The sequence below is a fragment of the Leptodactylus fuscus genome, chromosome 4, assembly GCF_031893055.1.
Source record: "Leptodactylus fuscus isolate aLepFus1 chromosome 4, aLepFus1.hap2, whole genome shotgun sequence".
Classification (NCBI taxonomy): domain Eukaryota; kingdom Metazoa; phylum Chordata; class Amphibia; order Anura; family Leptodactylidae; genus Leptodactylus; species Leptodactylus fuscus.
In genome coordinates, this window is record NC_134268.1 from 86,349,201 (window position 1) to 86,366,965 (window position 17,765).

General features: G+C 41.1%; 1 protein-coding gene across 3 annotated transcripts in view; it reads left to right on the forward strand.

The window, feature by feature from the left end:
• Nucleotides 1-17,765, forward strand: part of GMDS (GDP-mannose 4,6-dehydratase) — a 429,933-nt gene that overhangs the window by 210,440 nt on the left and 201,728 nt on the right. For all 3 annotated transcript variants that reach the window (XM_075270766.1, XM_075270767.1, XM_075270768.1), the window contains exon 8: nt 15,771-15,898. In XM_075270766.1, coding sequence (XP_075126867.1) covers nt 15,771-15,898 — 128 coding nt within the window. The remainder of the gene's footprint in view (nt 1-15,770; nt 15,899-17,765) is intronic.

A 17,765-nucleotide genomic window follows, 5' to 3' on the forward strand; every position in this document is an offset into this window, starting at 1 on the left:
TTCACACGGGGTATCTGCCTCAAAATCCTGACCATAAAGACAGCTCCCATTGATTTCAATGGCAGCCGGCCCGTTCTTTTTTTCTGGGAGTGGTTTGTTCCAGCTCCCGGAAAAAAGAATGGACATGCTCATACTTCAGGTGGAGTAGCCTCGCGAAGTCACCTGAAGACACTCCCTCCTCCCGACTAGGCCCATTCATTTGGGCCTAATATGGAGCGGAGTGCGCGACTGGATGCTGGTGCACCACATCGGCATTCAGTCGCGGCTACCCGTATTTTGGACTGGAACCTGAGGCGGCCTCAGGTTCCTGACCAAAAAAACCCGTGTGTACCCGGCCTAAGGTCTTTTAAACATCTGAGCTCCTTATACTATCCATCTGTGTGCTTTTCAACAGTCTGTAGTAGTTTGTTTTTGGTGAATATGACCAACTCGGCATAAATTTATGCGGTCAGCTTAAATAAAATTTAACTGTTGAATAAAAAAAAATCCAAAACATATGACTAATTAAATTAAATCTATTTTTATTGGAATACTAGAGGGAGGACCCGGCTTCGCACGGGTATATTACATTTTATGTTTGTGTAGTGGCCCCATAAGAATTGTCCAATTTTGCACTGGTGTATTTTGTATGTTGTTTGTGTGTATGTCCATAAGCGTCATGTGATTATGTGTATCTCATTTTGGATGTCAGTGAAAAACCTGTGATCAATTGTTATGGATACCTGGAGTAAAGCTGTATCTAATCCTTCCCCGTGTAGTACTGTGTTTAGATGCAAGTATCCAACCCTTGTTGGTGTGGTACTGTGTGAAGATGCACATATCTAATCCTCCCCGTGTGGTATTGTGTGAAGAGGCGCGTATCTAATCCTCCAGTAAGTGAAACTGTGTGCAGACGTGCGTATCTAATCCTACGGAATTTGGTATCTAATACTCTGGCATGTGGTACTGTGTGCAGATGCACGTATCTAATACTCTGGCATGTGGTACTGTGTGCAGATGCACGTATCTAATCCTCCCCTGTGTGGTATTGTGTGAAGAGGCGCGTATCTAATCCTACGGCATGTGGTACTGTGTGCAGACGTGCGTATCTAATCCTACGGAATTTGGTACTGTGTGCAGACGCGCTTATCTTATCCTCTGGCGTGTGGTACTGTGTGCAGACGCACGTATTTAATCCTCCCCTGTGTGGTATTGTGTGAAGAGACGCGTATCTAATCCTACGGCGTGTGGAACTGTGTGTAGACACGTGTATCTAATCCTACGGCATGTGGTACTGTGTGCAGATGCGTGTATCTAATCCTAAGGCATGTGGTACTGTGTGTAGACGCACGTATCTAATCCTACAGCATGTGGTACTGTGTGCAGACGCGTGTATCTAATCCTATGGCGTGTACAACTGTGTGAAGACACGTGTATCTAATCCTCCCGTGTGGAATTGTGTGAAGAGGCGCGTATCTAATCCTACGGCGTGTGGAACTGTGTGTAGAGGCGTGTATCCAATCCCCCGGCATGTGGTACTGTGTGCAGATGCGCATATCTAATCGTATGGCATGTGGTACTGTGTGTAGACGCGGGTATCTAATCCTCCCCCGTGTGGTACTGTGTGTAAACACGCGTATCTAATCCTCCCCTGTGTGATACTGTGTGCTGAGACGCGTATCTAATTCTCTGGCTTGTGGTACTGTGTGCAGAGACACGTATCTAATCCTCCAAAGTGTGGTATTGTGTGAAGAGGCGCGTATCTAATCCTATGGCGTGTACAACTGTGTGAAGACACGTGTATCTAATCCTCCCCTGTATGGTATTGTGTGAAGAGGCGCGTATCTAATCCTATGGCATGTGGAACTGTGTGTAGACGCACGTATCCAATCCCCCGGCATGTGGTACTGTGTGCAGATGCGCGTATCTAATCCTATGGCATGTGGTACTGTGTGTAGATGCGCATATCTAATCCTCCCCCGTGTGGTACTGTGTGCAGACGTGCATATCTAATCCTTTGGCGTGTGGAACTATGTGTAGACGCGCGTATCTAATCCTACTGCATGTGGTACTGTGTGCAGACGCGTGTATCTAATCCTATGGCATGTACAACTGTGTGCAGATGCGCGTATCTAATCCTCTGGAATGTGGAACTGTGTGCAGACGCGCATATCTAATCCTCTGGAATGTGGAACTGTGTGCAGACGCGTGTATCTAATCCTATGGCGTGTACAAATGTGTGCAGACGCACATATCTAATCCTCTGGAGTGTGGAACTGTGTGTAGACGCCTGTATCTAATCCTTCGGCATGTGAAACCGTGTGCAAATGCACGTATCAAATCCTTCAGTGTGTGGAACTGTGTGCAGAAATGCGTATTTAATCCTCTGGTGTGTGGGACTGTGTGCAGACCCGTGTATCTAATCCTCTGGCATGTGATACTGTGTGCTGATCTGTGTATCTAATCCTCTGATGCGTGTATCTCAGTTTGGATATCAGTGTTGTATTGTGCATGTGGAGTGACCGTGTGTATTGCAGTTGGAATATGAGTGAAAGACTTGCAGGTTTGTATTGGCTAAGGAGAGGGGGGGGGCACTGTGTTTGGAATGCTGTATCTCAGCAACGGTACGTCCGAGCGAGTTGGAGTCTCGTCTTAAACCTTCCCGGATACCTGAAGTATCTCTGTACCAAATTTGGTGAAGATCGGTACAGTCGTTTGGTTCGCATTAGAGTACAGACAGACAGACAGACAGACAGACAAGAATTCATTTTTATAAGATAGGGAGATATATGTCATGTGAATATCATAAAAAGTGTGGAGAGATTATACAATACAATGTAGAGAAGAGATCTGCACATAGATTTTACATTCTTTTCATTGCTGTGTATGATTCTATTTAAGCTGGCTACACAAACCAATATTACAACTTGATCATACTAAATATGAGGCTAGTTGAGGTAGGGTAGCAACCAGGGTCGGACTGGGGTGTCTAGGGCCCACCAATGGAATTGTTTTTAGGGGCCCACCGCCAGGACCCCTGTAGATGAGTTGTACAGCGACAGGATGGACACTGTATGGCAAGAGAGCAGTGTGGCTCCTAGAATTGTCACCATTAGCTGTAGCCGCACTGTAATGAAAAAACTCATCTGCAGAGGACCTGGCTATCAGATTCCCACAGATGTAATATTGATGGCTTATGCTTAAGCTTATGCTTATCCTTGATGGCTTAAGGACAGGCCATAAATATTAGAAACATGGATAAATCCTTTAAAATGGTTGTCCAGGAATTGAAGCAACTCATGTGCCGGGCTGGAGGTTTAAAATAAAAAAGCATATTCACCTGTCCTCAGCAACCCATTGTCCTCCGCCAGTGTCCATTCAGTATCGTCCTGGTATCTTCTTGCTGGGAGTCCTGCACCTCATGTGACTGCTAAGACGAATTGGGTACAGAATTTCCAGAAATGAGGTGTTGACATGAGACCGAACAGACAGAGGTGGAGGACAACAGGGTTCTGGAGACAGGCGAGTGTGTGTTTTGTTGTTTTTTTTGGTTTTTTTTTACACCTCTGTGGCTGAGGTGTAAAAATGAGGGATGAATCAGCTGTTTGAGTGAATCATGGCATCTGTGCAAGCGCTGTGACCCCTTCTCTGTTTACACAGTATCGTACATCTCATAGTGGCCATGTCATGTAACTACAGCCTCGTCCTATAAGCGTCTATGTGACAAGGTTGTAATTACATCACATGGTCACTATAAACATACAGCGTGTGATATAAACCGGCACCATGGCCCCTTCCTACAGCTGATCAGGGGGTCACTTATCTCTTATTGATGATTTATTCTGAGGATAGATCATCAATATAAATGAACTGGAAAACTCCTTAAGCCTAAGGCCCCACGTGGTGTCCTGCAGCAAAAAAGCGCTGCGGGAAAAAATGCGTCCATGACGCATCACGTTTCTTCCTACAGCCCTTTGCACAGAAAGTTTGCAGAGCATTCCTCTTGTATTTTCTGCTTCAATTATATTGAAACCGCCAGAATTTCCGTAGGTATGCTGCAATGTCTAACTCTAAAACCAAGACTGCTTTGGAAATTACAGCATGTATCTTATTTTACCGAAAAGTGTGTATGGGGCGTCATGTGGGGAAAACCCGACAGTTCCTGCAATGTGAATGGGATTCTAGCAAATCCCATCCACACATTGTGGAAAATTATGTGCAGTGAACATGCTGCGATTTCCAAAACCGTTATAATTTCCCTCTCCAAACAAACCCTTGTACTATTAAATTAACCACAACTAAGCTTAAAAAAAAAGTTATACTCACCTACCTGCGATCCTGATGAACGGAGGTGCTCATTTTACATCCAAGTGCAGGACGTCTGTGTATCAGCACAGTCGATCTAGTTAAAAATAAGGTATATTAATGGTGGTGCCTGGGCCCAGAGCAGCCGCCATTGGTGTAACTAAAGTTTTGTGGGCCTGGGTACAAACTTTTGTCCGGGGTCCCCTATCCCCTTACTAGAGTGAATTCTTGATAGTGGCGGTTATGGGCGCTAAAGCAATATCTCAGATACTTGAAAGAGATACAGCTTTAGTACCCACAACTGCAGTTATCAAGAATATGGTGAGAAAGCAGCGCAGCGCCCCACATGTAAGCAATACTGGAACATTTAGTTCTCTGTGTGAAGGGATGTTAATAATACAGCCGAGTGTGGTTGGAGGAAACGAGGAGGGGGGGTCACAGCATGTAGATATAACAGGCAAAAAAACCCCTTTTTTTTTGCAGAGGTGGGGGACATATGCAGCTATCATGATAACATGTGGTAGTTCCTTTGGTAGGTGGTGAGATCTCCTGCTCACAGCTGATAGTTTGGTATCTTGTATCAGCACTATTGTCCATTAACCACAAAAAAATGCCCCAAATGTCCTTCATCACAAGCCCTCCTCCTCCTTTCTTCTTACCACTGTGTTCTACTGCCCAGAGAGGTCTGAAGCCATCCAGGTAGACAGGGTGCTGCTCTCTTGCCAAGCTTCCATAAACACATGGGGTAGGTGGGTGATGGTAGGTTTCCAGGTTGTAACAGAGTCCCACGTGTCCACAGTAATAGAGAGAAATACAAGTCAGCCGCAGGCATCTACACACATCAGCAATAGACGCCAAAAATCATCTCTTTGAAAAGAAAAAGTCCACACATCCATGCAGGTTTCTCCTCCATGCCGCATGGTGAGACATGCTGTCCTTAGCTCCTTGTGCCCTATATGGGGCTTACAATCTACATTTAATTTAAAGAATAAAAAATAAATTTAAAAATAAAAAAATTAGGAGTAATATTAGAGGAATGACACAATACAGTTAAAAAAATGCCTTTAGAATTGCTATTTCTTGTGTAATATAAGTGTTTACTATAAGAAGTGTCTCAGAAGTGCCGACATTTTTTTAAATTCAACATAGAAACATACTCATTCTACTATGTGCAAAACAATAGGAGCACAGCAATACTAAACAAAACATTAGATGACACTGGCACACGGTACTATTATCAAATATGGCGCTAAATTTTTTGGCTGTTCTGATCTAAACTGAGTCCACATGTTTCTTCTCTCATTACTGCCCTTTGTTCACTGTCCTTTGGCCTACTTCTGACATCCTATACCATTTTTATGATGCATATTGCCGAACTCCTTGTCAGCTCAGAAACTTTGACTTTACAGCAAACCACCAACTACACGTTGCCAGTGGAATATAATCCTGGCCTTTTTATTATGCTCGTGCAGTATAACTGGACGTCCAGCCTTTTGCCATGGGGAAAAATACACAGGTAGATTGTGTAAGCACATGGGTACTGTAAATACTTTTTATGAGCAAAAGTTTAATTTCCTTTAAATCCAACTTACCAATAAAACTTTGCTTTTTTGTTTGTTTAAAATGTACCTTTGATATATAATACCATTAGCACCATTTGAGTTTGTTTTAAACAGTCCTTGTCTGTGCAATGATATAATATGTTTGGCACGTTCTTTCTGCATAGTTATTCAGTAGCACATCTGTTTGCTCAGAGTTTTGGCATATCTTGCCTGGCAGAGGCTCACTGTCTTCGGGATAGTCATTTAGACGCACAAATACAGTTCCTATCACCTATAAAGCATCACAAAAAAATCCAGAAAAAAATGAGCAATGTCAGTAATAAATACTATTTTACAGGGGTTAAGCAGTGAGAAACAAAACAGTGCTTTCCCTGCACTGGATAATCTTTGTTACTAATATATATCCAGGTCCCATTGGAGTCCTAATTATTACTTTTGCAGAGTGTAGCTGGGAAGGCCAGAAGTCTCATCCCTCTGCCTCCCCTCCTGATGTTCTGAATCTGTCATATGACTGACTCCACTCTACTGTATGGACATGTATTAGCGATATCGGATACATCACAGAGATCTGGCGAGGCATCAGTCAGTGACTTCCAGTACTTCAAAAGTAGACATTGGAACTTTTGATGACTTTTGAGATGATAGATTATATATATATATATATATATATATATATATATATATATATATATGTATATATATATATATATACTGGGCTGAAAAATTCGGCTTATACTCGAGTATATACGGTAAATGTGAAAAGTGTTTCATTTAAAAGTCTTCGCCCCCCTATATCAATACTTTGTAGAGTCACCTTTCATTGCCATGAAAGCTGCAAGTCTTTTGGGGTATGTCACTACCAGCTTTGCACATCTAGAGACTGAGATTTTTGCTCAGTCTTCTTTGCAAAATAGTTCACGCTCAGCCAGATTGGATGGTGACTGTCTGTGAACAGCAATTTTCATGTTCTACCACAGATGCTGAATGTGATTTAGGTCTGATCTTTGACTGGGCCATTCTAACACCTGAATATTCTTTGATCTAAACCATTCCACTGTAGCTCTGACAGTATGTTTAGGGTCATTGTCTTACTGGAAGGTGAATCTCCTTCCAAGTCTCAAGTGTTTTGCGTCCTCCAACAGGTTTTCTTCCAGGATTGTCCTGTATTTAGCTTCATCCATCTTCCCAGCAATTTTGACCAGCTTCCCTGTCCCTACTGAAGAAAAACCTCCCCACAGCATGATACTGCCACCACCATGTGTCACAGTAGGGATGGTGTGTTCAGGAAGATGAGCAGTGTTACTTTTCTGCCACACATAGCGCTTTGCGTTTAGGTCAAAAAGTTCAACTTTGGGCTCATTTGACCAGAGCTCTGTTTGCTGTGTCCACCATATGGCTTGTGGCAAACTGCAAACCGCACTTCTTATGTATTTCTTTCAACAATGGTTTTCTTCTTGCCACTTTTCCATAAAGGTCAGATTTGTGGAGTGCACGACTTATAGTTGTCCTATGGACAGATTCTCCCACCTGAGCTGTGGATTTCTGTAGCTCGTCCAGAGTGACCATGGGCCTCTTGGCTGTTTTTCTGACCAGTGCTCTCCTTGCTCAATCTGTCAATTTAGGTGTACGGCCATGCCTTGGTAGATTTGCTATTGTAGAATACTTTTTCCATTCTTAGATGATTAATTGAACAGTGCTACTTGGGATGCTCACAGCTTGGGATAAGGGTTTTTTTTTTTTTTTTTTAAATAAGTGTCTTCTGAAGGCAATTTATTGCACTGAAATTTATTCAGGAGTATAAGAGAACAGGGACCTGAATACTTTTGCATGTCACACTTTCAGATTTTTATTTGACTAAAATTTTTAAAACCTTATCACAATTATCTGCTACTTTGTGTTGGTCTATCACTTCAAATCTCAATAAAATACATTTAAGTTGGTGATTTGTAAGTTGACAAAATGTGAAAAAGTTCAAGGGTAAGCATTAGTTCTCCCTGTATAAACCCTTTAATTTATATGCGCTGTATGCATACATCTATCAGCTGTAACAATAAAATCAGAGACAAGTGAACATTGAACTTCTTATTACAATGGGACCTGTCAAGAAGTGGAATATATTAAGTAGCAAGACAGCAGTCATTTCTTGAAGTTTATGTGTTCGAGGTAGAAATAAGTTGCTAAGTGTCTTTAAGGGCAAAACTGTGATAACTTAGCAACTAGGTCAGTGCATGCTCTAAATGGTATATCTTTTAGTGTATTTTTAGTATGAAGTGGTTCGTACATGACAAAATACCAAGACAGGTCAACCGGTGAATTAGTGTAATGGGGCCCAAGGCTCATTGATGGGCATGGAGCGTAAAGGCTAGTTTGTCTGGTCTGATCCTACAGAAGAATGACTGTAGGACAAATTGCTGAAAAGGTTTATGCTAGCATTGATAGAAGGGTGTCAAAACACACAGATACTGTAGGCCATAACATCATTATGTGAATGGGTAAATCTTGGAGTCAACTTTCGCAGAGTGAATGAACTAAAATCTTACATGATTTTTGTTTTACTGTCTGCTGCATAGACAAATGCCATTTTCATTTCACTTATTTTTAGGCTTGAGGGATCAGAAAAATCGGTTTCCGATCAGTGATCGAGTAAATTTCACGATCGCGATCGGTATTCCAATCCCGATCTTTTTAGGCAGGATTGAGGTCAGAAGTTATTTCCCACAATGCTTTGCTACTGGCCAAGCATTGTGGGAAAAACCTACAATGTTAGGAATGAATGGATGCCGCCGGCACACAGCCTGTGCTGGTGTCCGGCCGCTTAACCCCCTGTGAACCGGCTGCGTCCATTCATATTCCTATGGCATAGCAGGAAGGAAACAGAAGAGTAGATGGTATCTACTCTTCTGCTTCCTCTCTGCTGTGTCGTATCCTCAACTCTGCTACATCTGCATTATTGTACATTGACTTGTCGATCTACTCCACTTCTTTGTCCCTGCTTTACCGTATACTCAGCAGCTATGCTACATCTGAGATCTACATCTAAGATGTAGCAGAGCTGAGTATATGATAAAGCAGGGGACGCAGAACAGTCGATAGACAAGTCCACTTACCTGCACAGATCCGCTGCCGCTCCCCGTCTGTTCTCTTCTCGCCTCTTCTCGGTCCGTGCGCGCCCTTAGCTCTAAGGTTAGTGTTACAGACCTAGGAAGAAGGCGGGGCTTGTGGCTTAGGGTAGTGTGGGCGGGTACAGTACCCGCCCACACTTTCCTAAGCCACAACAAGCCCCGCCTACTCCCAGCATCAGTAACACTTGCCTGGGAGGTAGGGGCAAAGAAGAGGAGTGAGAGCAGCATGGATCGGCAGTGCCAGCGCTTCTATGCAGGAAAGTGGACAGCAGGGGGGACTTAAGTAGTTGGGGGATTTTTTAATCACCACACAGCGTGGAGTCTAAAAATTAAAGTGTTCAATTTTTGGATTCTGTGTAGTGAATAGGATCGTTTTTAAAATCCGATCTCTGATTATTTGAAAAATCCCATTGTCTTGCATTGGGATCAGAATTGGGATTGGGTTCGAATGAAAAATTATCGGAAATCGGATTTTAAAACCGATCCTGAAATCTCAAGAAAAGGAAAAATAATTAGAAAGCAAATTTGCATCTTAGAAAATAATAGACAGACCTGCTTACCTCTCCCATTCACTGCCTCCTGGTCCCCCACCAGTATCTAAGCTTTGTGCTGCAACAGCCAATCACATGATTAGGTCATGAATTTAGTGCGTGATTGGCTGCAGAGGTCACATGTCCATGAAGAGATGCCATTTCTGAGCCAGGAAGTACAGAGACTAGCAGGGGACCAAGAAAAAGCTGGTGATTAGTAAGGTCTATATGTATTTTTATTATTTTAGAAAATGTTCAAGTTTTACAATACATTTCTGTGGGATGGACAAGCCCTTTTAACCCCTTAACGACCGGCCCATAGGGAATCTACGTCGGCACTTGCAGGTCCTTCCTGACTGCCCTATAGGAAAACTACGTCGGGCAGTCAGGAAGGATTCCCTTTCAGTGCCGATGTAGTTGGATCAAGTCTTAGCTGTATCTTACAGCTAAGACCTTGCTCCATAACCCCCCATCGGAGGGGGCTCCGATGGGGTTTTTTAACCCCTTCAGTTCCATGATCAAACATGATCACGGAACTGAAGCGGTTCCGCTGTGTTGCCGGTCAGATCGGCACCCCCCGCGGCGAGATCGGGGGTGCCAGTGTCTCTAACATGCAGTCTGGGGTCTGGCCAGTGACCCCAGACTGCCTGAGCCTCCATTACCTGGTGGATCCTGCCCCCAGTACTCAGGAAGCCAAGCGATGCGTCTACAACGCTTGGCTTCCTGATACAGGAGACACGTGCAGCCTGTGTCTCCAGCCTGTAACACTGATTCAGCAATGAAATCATTGCTGAATCAAGTGTCCTAAAAGGGAAACATAAAAAAAGTGAAATAAAAAGTGAAAAAAAGTGAAAAATAAATAAATAAAGCTTTTGAAAAAAATGAATAAAGTTATAAAGCCCCAAAAATCCCCTTTTTTCTATAGAAAATGAGTTATGTAAAAAAAAACCTAAAAATTAATAAAAACAATACATATTTGGTATCGCCGCGTCCGTAACAATCTGTACAATAAAACTGAAACAATATTTAATGTATACGGTAAACGTCGGGGAAAAAAAACGGAAAAAACCCGCCGGAAGTAGTGATTTTTCGCCATCTCACCTTAGAAAATATGCTATAAAAAGTGATCAAAAAGTCATATACACCCCACAACAGTACCAATAAAAAGCGCAGGTTGTCCCGCAAAAAATAAGCCCTCAACCAACACTGTCAACCAAAAAATAAAAATGTTAAGCCTCTCAGAAGATGGCGATGCAATAATCACTGATTTATGTCCCCAAATGTGTTTTTGTTCTGCAGAATTAGTATTGCATAAAAAATACTACAAATGAGGTATCGCCGTAACCGTACCGACCCGCAGAATAAAGGACACATGTTACTTATACTGTACGCTGCATGGCGCAAAATTTAAAAGGGAAAACTCAATGCCAGAATTGATTTTATTTTTTTAAATCCAGCAAAAAAAGAGTTAATAAAATGTATTCAATAGAATATAGGCACCCAAAAATGGTGTCATTACAAAATGCATCTCATCTCGCAAACAACAAGCCCTTATATGGCCACGTCACCAAAAGAATAAAGAAAATATAGCATCTAACAATGTGAAGACAAAAACCCGCAAAATCGCCAAATCATTAGAACACGACTGGCTGCATCAGGAAGGGAATATATAAACTGTGCGAGCGAATATCAGGGGACACCCCAGATTTACAGCTTATGAGGGAACAGACACCAGAAATGACCCCCAAAGTGACCCCGAGAGTGACTCCCCCAATCATAGGAGCTACTGGGACATAGTAGGCAATTTGGTGTCTGCAATGTTCTCCGCACAGCTTATATATTCCCACTTCGCCATCCGCTGTGCAGTCACGTCTGGGATACTAATACTCACTACGCCTCCTGATAAATTCTATGAGGGGTGCAGTTTTCAAAATGGGGTCACTCCTTTGGGGAATCCACTTTTCTGGTACCTTACAGGCTCTACAAACATGACATCGCGTCCAGATACCAAACATCCAAATCTGTGCTCCAAAAGCCACATCGCGCTCCTTCCCTTCTGCGCCCTGCTGTGTGCCCAAACTGCAGTTTATGCCACATGTATGACACATGTATGACACTGGTGTACCCGGGATAATGTACGTAATGTCATATGTGGGTATAAACTGATATAGGGAACAGCCGGACACAGAAGGGAAGAAGGGTTATTGGGTTTTTGGAGCACAGACGGTTTGGTTTTTGGATGCCATGACACTTTTGCAGAGCTGAAACGCCAGTAAAGTGGAATCCCCTGATATGAGACCTTATTTTGGAAATTACACCCCTGAAGGATTTCTCCAGGGGTACAGAGAGCATTTTTAACCCCCAAGTGTTGCTATAACTTATTATCCATAAATGAATATGAAGCTGATTGTGAGAAGTGAAAATACCAATTTTTCCAGGAATACGTCATTTCAGTGCGTAATATATTGTGCCCGCCTTGTATCAGAGATGAACGCTCTGAAAGCTGTTGTGCCCGGGATACCCGCTTACCAGTTTTTGGAGTGTGTATCTCTGCTGGCATAAGTTGGGCACAACATATCGGGCACTATAATGGCAAATCTCTGGAAAAATTTCATTTTTAACTTCTCATTTTCAGTTGCGATTTCATTTCTGGAAACTAAATAAATGCAACCCTCAAGAGTTAAAAACGCTCGCTACGCCACTTGATATATCCCATCAGTGGGCTAGTGTCCAAAATGGGGTGACATGTCTGCAGATTCCACTTTATTGGCAATTCAGGGTCTTCGCAAAAGTGGCATGACATCCAAAAACCAAACTGCGCCAAAAAGCAAAATAGTGCTCCTTCGATTCTGTGCCCGGCTGTACCAAACAGCCATTTCTACCCACATACAGCATTAAGTCCGTTATCTGGGGTACACCAGTGTCATACATGTTGGCATACACCGCCATTTGGGTACACAGCAGGGCGTAGATGTGAAGGAGCGATATGTGCTTTTGGAGTGCAGATTTAGATTGTTGGTGTTTGGACACCATGTCACATTTACAGAGACCCTAAAATTGCCCCTACAAAATGGGGTCACTTATTGGGGAATTCCAGTTTACTGTCAACTCCAGGGCTCTGCAAAAACATCATGGCGCCCAGAGGGTCCCTCTAAATCTGTACCCCAAAAGCTAAAAAGCGCAGTGCTCCTTCCCTTCTGAGCCCTGCTGTGTGCCCAAGCAGCAGTTTACACCCACATATATAATTTTTTGCCCCTCGGGACGTCCCCTTAATAGTTTTAGGAGTGCTGGTCTCTGACAACACAAAGTGGGGGCAACGTATTGGGCACTGAAATGGCATATTCTTTAAAAATTTCAATTTTCATTTTGTACATTAATTTTTGGGAAGCATTTTTAGGCTCAAAATGATAATACCCCTTGATACATTCTTTGAAGGGTGTAGTTTTTAAAATGGGGTCACATTTCAGGGGTTTCCATTGTATTGATACTTTAGGGGCTCAGCAAATGCGACATGGCACCTGAATACTATTCCAGTCACATCTGCCCTCCAAAAGCCAAATAGCGCTCTTTCCATTCTGAGCCCCACCATGTTCCCATACAGCAGATTATGACAACATATGGGGTATTGCCGTGTTCAGCAGAAATTGTGTAACAAACTGTGGGGGGCTTTTTCTCTTTTAACCCCTTGTGAAAATGAAAACTTTGGGGATAAAGGGACATTTTAGTAATTTTTAACCTACACATGACAAGGTTAGTAAAACCTGTGAAACGGCTATAGGGTCAAAATACTCACTATACCCCTCAATGAATACCTTAAGGGGTCTAGTTTATCAAATGGGGTCATTTATGGGGGTTTTCAATTGTTTTGGTAACGTAAATCTTGTTTGAATGTGCAATGGGCCTAAAATATCTGCAAGAAAAATTTGTGTCTTGAAATCCAGTTGGTGCTCCCATCTTTTTGGGCACTACCGTGCGTCCGTACATAGGATTAAGGCCACAAAGTGTACATTTTTGAATACGGGAGAAATGGGGCCATCTATTTTGGGGTGTTTTTCTTTATTTTCATGGCATGTGTGCAAAAAAACTGCCTATAAAATGACTCTTTTGTGTAAAAAATATGACAATTTTTTGTTTGACACAAATTCTTTTAAAACCTATGGGGTCAAAATACTCATTATACCCCTCAATGAATACCTCAAGGGGTCTAGTTTATAAAATGGTGTCATTTATTGGGGTTTTAAATTGTTTTGGTAACTCAAATCTTGTTTGAATGCATAATGGGCCTGAAACATTTGGAAGCAAAAATTGTGTCTTGAAATCCAGTTGGTGCTCCCTTCTTTTTGGGCCCTACCGTGCATCCGTACATAGGATTAAGGCCACAAAGTGTACGTTTTTGAACACAGGAGAAATGGAGTCATCTACTTTGGAGTATTTTTCTTCATTTTCATGTGTTATGTGCAAAAAAACTGCCTATAAAATGACACTTTTGTGTAAAAAAATATGAAATTTTTTGTTTGATGCAAATTTTCTAAAAACTTATGGGGTCAAAGTACTCACTATACCCCTCAATGAATACCTTAAGGGGTCTAGTTTATAAAATGGGGTCATTTATGGGGGTTTCCAATTGTTTTGGTAACTGAAATCTTGTTCAAATGTGCAATGGGCCTAAAATATCTGAAAGCAAAATTTGTGTTTTGAAATAAATTTGGCCCTCCCTACCTCTTGGGCCCTACTATTTGTGCGTACATAGGACTAAGGCCACAAAGTGTACATTTTTTAACACGGGAGAAGTGGGGTGATATATTTTGGGGTGTGTTTCTTCTTTTTGATGTGTTGTGTGCAAAAAAACTGGCTTTAAAATGACACATATTTGAAGAAAATGAAAATGTAATTTTTTTTCATCATTTGTAATAATTCTTGCAAAACAATATTTTTTTGATCAAAATGCTCACTAAACCCCTCAAAGAATACTTGAAGGGGTCTAGTTTTACAAATTGGGTCATTTAATGGGAGGTTCTGTCATTATGTCACCTATTCCTGTCTGCAAACAGAGCTTGGTACAGGAAAAAATCACATACTCCAAATTTCCAAAATTTGCTTATAAACTTGATAAACTTGTAAATTGTCTAAATTACTCAAATATGCTAAAATTATTTCAAATATGCTTGAAACACAAAAGGAACATTTGGAAGTATATAACTACTAACTTTTTTGCCCTGTATTATTGTGCATATATTGAGATATCGCAGCTGAAAATGGAAAACATTGAAAAAATTTCAAAATTTTCAGCATTTGCGAGTTTTTTAATAAATTTACACAAGTTATATCAGTCTAATTTTACCTTCTCAGTAAAGTACAACATGTCACGAAAAAACAATATCAGAATCGCTTGGATGTGCTATACTGTTACAGAATTATTCACTAACAAAGTCACACAGGGAAAATTTCCAAAATTTGGCTTGGTCATTAAGGTCTAAAATAGGCTGGTCACTAAGGGGTTAATTAACTTGTCATACATACTAAGTATATGTGAGATCAAGTTAAGAGACACTATCTTATATCTGTAATGGCATGCGTCTCCAAAACGTCCAGTTAGAAGAAATGCGGAGTCAGATGGGTGGTTCAATTCTCATATTATAAGAACGCCACTTTAAATTTTCACATCCATTGATTGCATCTTGAAAGTTGCGCCAACTGCACGCTTAGCACTCTTCTCCTGTTTGTCCTTAACAGTTCAAAAAGACGCAGAAAAGTAACACCCCATTCTCTCAAGTATTCCATTATTCATCGGCTTGAAAAAAAAAAAAATGTAATATTTTACGGGACTTTGCCAGCTGCTTTATTAACAGTCAAAAAGTGTATTCCTACTTGTTCTTATTTCTAAAGCTAGGGTGGTCTTAGATGTCTGTCTTCTATACTAGTGTTTCCCTTTGTATAACCTTTTGCATTTTATGTTTATAAACTGACATTCCAATTGATTTTCCTTGGCCTTCTGCCTAGATTGAATATTGAAGCAGCGAATTAGGAATGCTTAAGAAGTTTTAGAGAGAAAAGACGTGAAAGTGGAGCTTGCGACTCTGGCAATTGAAGCTTCTTAGCTTACCCAAATGATGAACGAGATGCCATGGTTATTGAAGGGGTGGGGGGGAGGAAGGCTTCAGAGGAGGATTGAGGAATAAAAGAAATTACTGTGAGGTGGAGAACTAATGGTGTTCTGCCAAACATTAAGTCCTTGGCGGGACAATTCTAACTATCTTTTATCTTTATTTCAGGGGCAAACTTTGTAACCCGAAAAATTAGCCGTTCAGTAGCTAAGATTCACCTCGGACAGATGGAGTGTTTCAGCCTTGGAAATCTGGATGCCAAGAGAGATTGGGGTCATGCCAAGGACTACGTTGAGGTAGGATACAGGCCAGAATTCCTTCATAAAATAGTGATTTTGTTAGGTTGAAATTTTTAATGCACCATTGCTAAACAGAACTGTCTGACCTACAGGGGGTAACTTTTTTTTTTTTTTTTTTTTTTTTGTTAGTAGTGGAATGCTCTCCCAGTTGTCTTCTCAGTTTCATTTTTGATACTGTACTAGAATATGTTTATACGTTTGACTTTTACATAACAGCATTTTCATCTTAACCATAATTCGGTTTTAGATCCAACTTTAATAATTTAATGCATTATGTACAATTGTCTAATATAATGGAATTGTCAGAATCATTTCCTTTAGAGGGAGGTAGTGTGATAACACAACAAATTTGATTTCCTCTTGAACCTACCTACCCTGTTATTCAGCGGCTCCATGTCTAAAATAGACGTCAATTTTATCCCATAACAATTTGTAGAGTTCCTGAAATTTATGACACAATCCAGCAATTATGAGCATTCTCAAAACTATATTTTATTCAATTTAAGGAAGACAACCCACTGATCTACATGAAAGTAGGAAGGAAGCTACGAGCACGCCTCCTCCTGCAATGTGACTTGGTGGGCTGGACACACTGTTTCATGACTATATAAGCTTTAATTGGTAGTACCCTATCAGATTTTCTGCTGTTAATAGCTATAATATAGTAGCAACATATTTTGCATTACTCTGAGGTTGCCTATATAATACAGAGATAAAGTTACTGCTCCACACTTCTTCCCTTTACTTCTCATGAGGCTTTGCAGGTCCTGCTATACAAAGAAAGTGCTCCTTATAGAAAACTGTACATTCTCTGCTGTTAACTACAACTGGACATATTGTACTTAACGCTGCCCCATCCATTATTACTGCTGTAAGTTATTTTACAGTTTCTTCTGGCAGAATTACATGTAAAGAAACAAACACCGCTTACCTTAGTAAAGCCCACATATATGTAATATAGGATGTTATCCTCAAATATAGGTTATGATGCAGTTAATATCCCTGGAACAGAAAATGAGAGCTCTGAGAACAAAAAGGAGAGCTGCTTGATGTCTTTAATTATTAGTCAGCAATAACACATACATTTTGTGTTTCTCCAATACACATAAAGTACCATGTCAGAACAAAGACCAGTTCCCTCTCTGAAGCAGACGGCCAGGCCATGGGTTACCCATTCAGTTACATGAATATCATATAATCATACACAAATGGCCAGACACAACATCCCCCAGAGATATCGGCTGTCCGCTGAAGAACTTTTCAGATTCCTTTTAGCGATCTTCATTTGATAAAAGGCACTATCATTGGGAGACAACCCCTATGTCTATTTTCCTTTAGTAAAATAGGTTAGCACAGTATTACAGAGGCTAAAGAAATTGTGCAAAATGTCTGTTTATTCATTTCAAATAAAGCAATGTGTCAGTTTTACCAGGCATGATAGGATTCCGATTTACTTTGTCAACTTATAACCTAAAAAAAGAGTTATTAACAATGTAAGCAAGAGATATATTGTCTCTGGTTACCTGCACACAGTTCTCGCATGCTGGGAAGATGAAGCAGCATCACTGCCGTCTGACGTATGTGGTGACTGATGTGAACCGATTAGATTATCTTATCTCCACTATGGAGGACATGTAGAGATTTTCAGTGATTATGCAATTTGATAGATTGAGTTATTTGTAGATGTAGAAGTGTGTCCCACATTCATAAAATTCCTTATTCATTGGATTGCTAAAATGCCCATCCCACCTTGCGAAGGGTTAAATGCAGACCAACACATTAAAGCTTCACATAACTTAATAATTGCACAAAGTCTTAATTTTCGGGGAAGCCTGCCATACCTTTATATGCCTCTAATTTCATA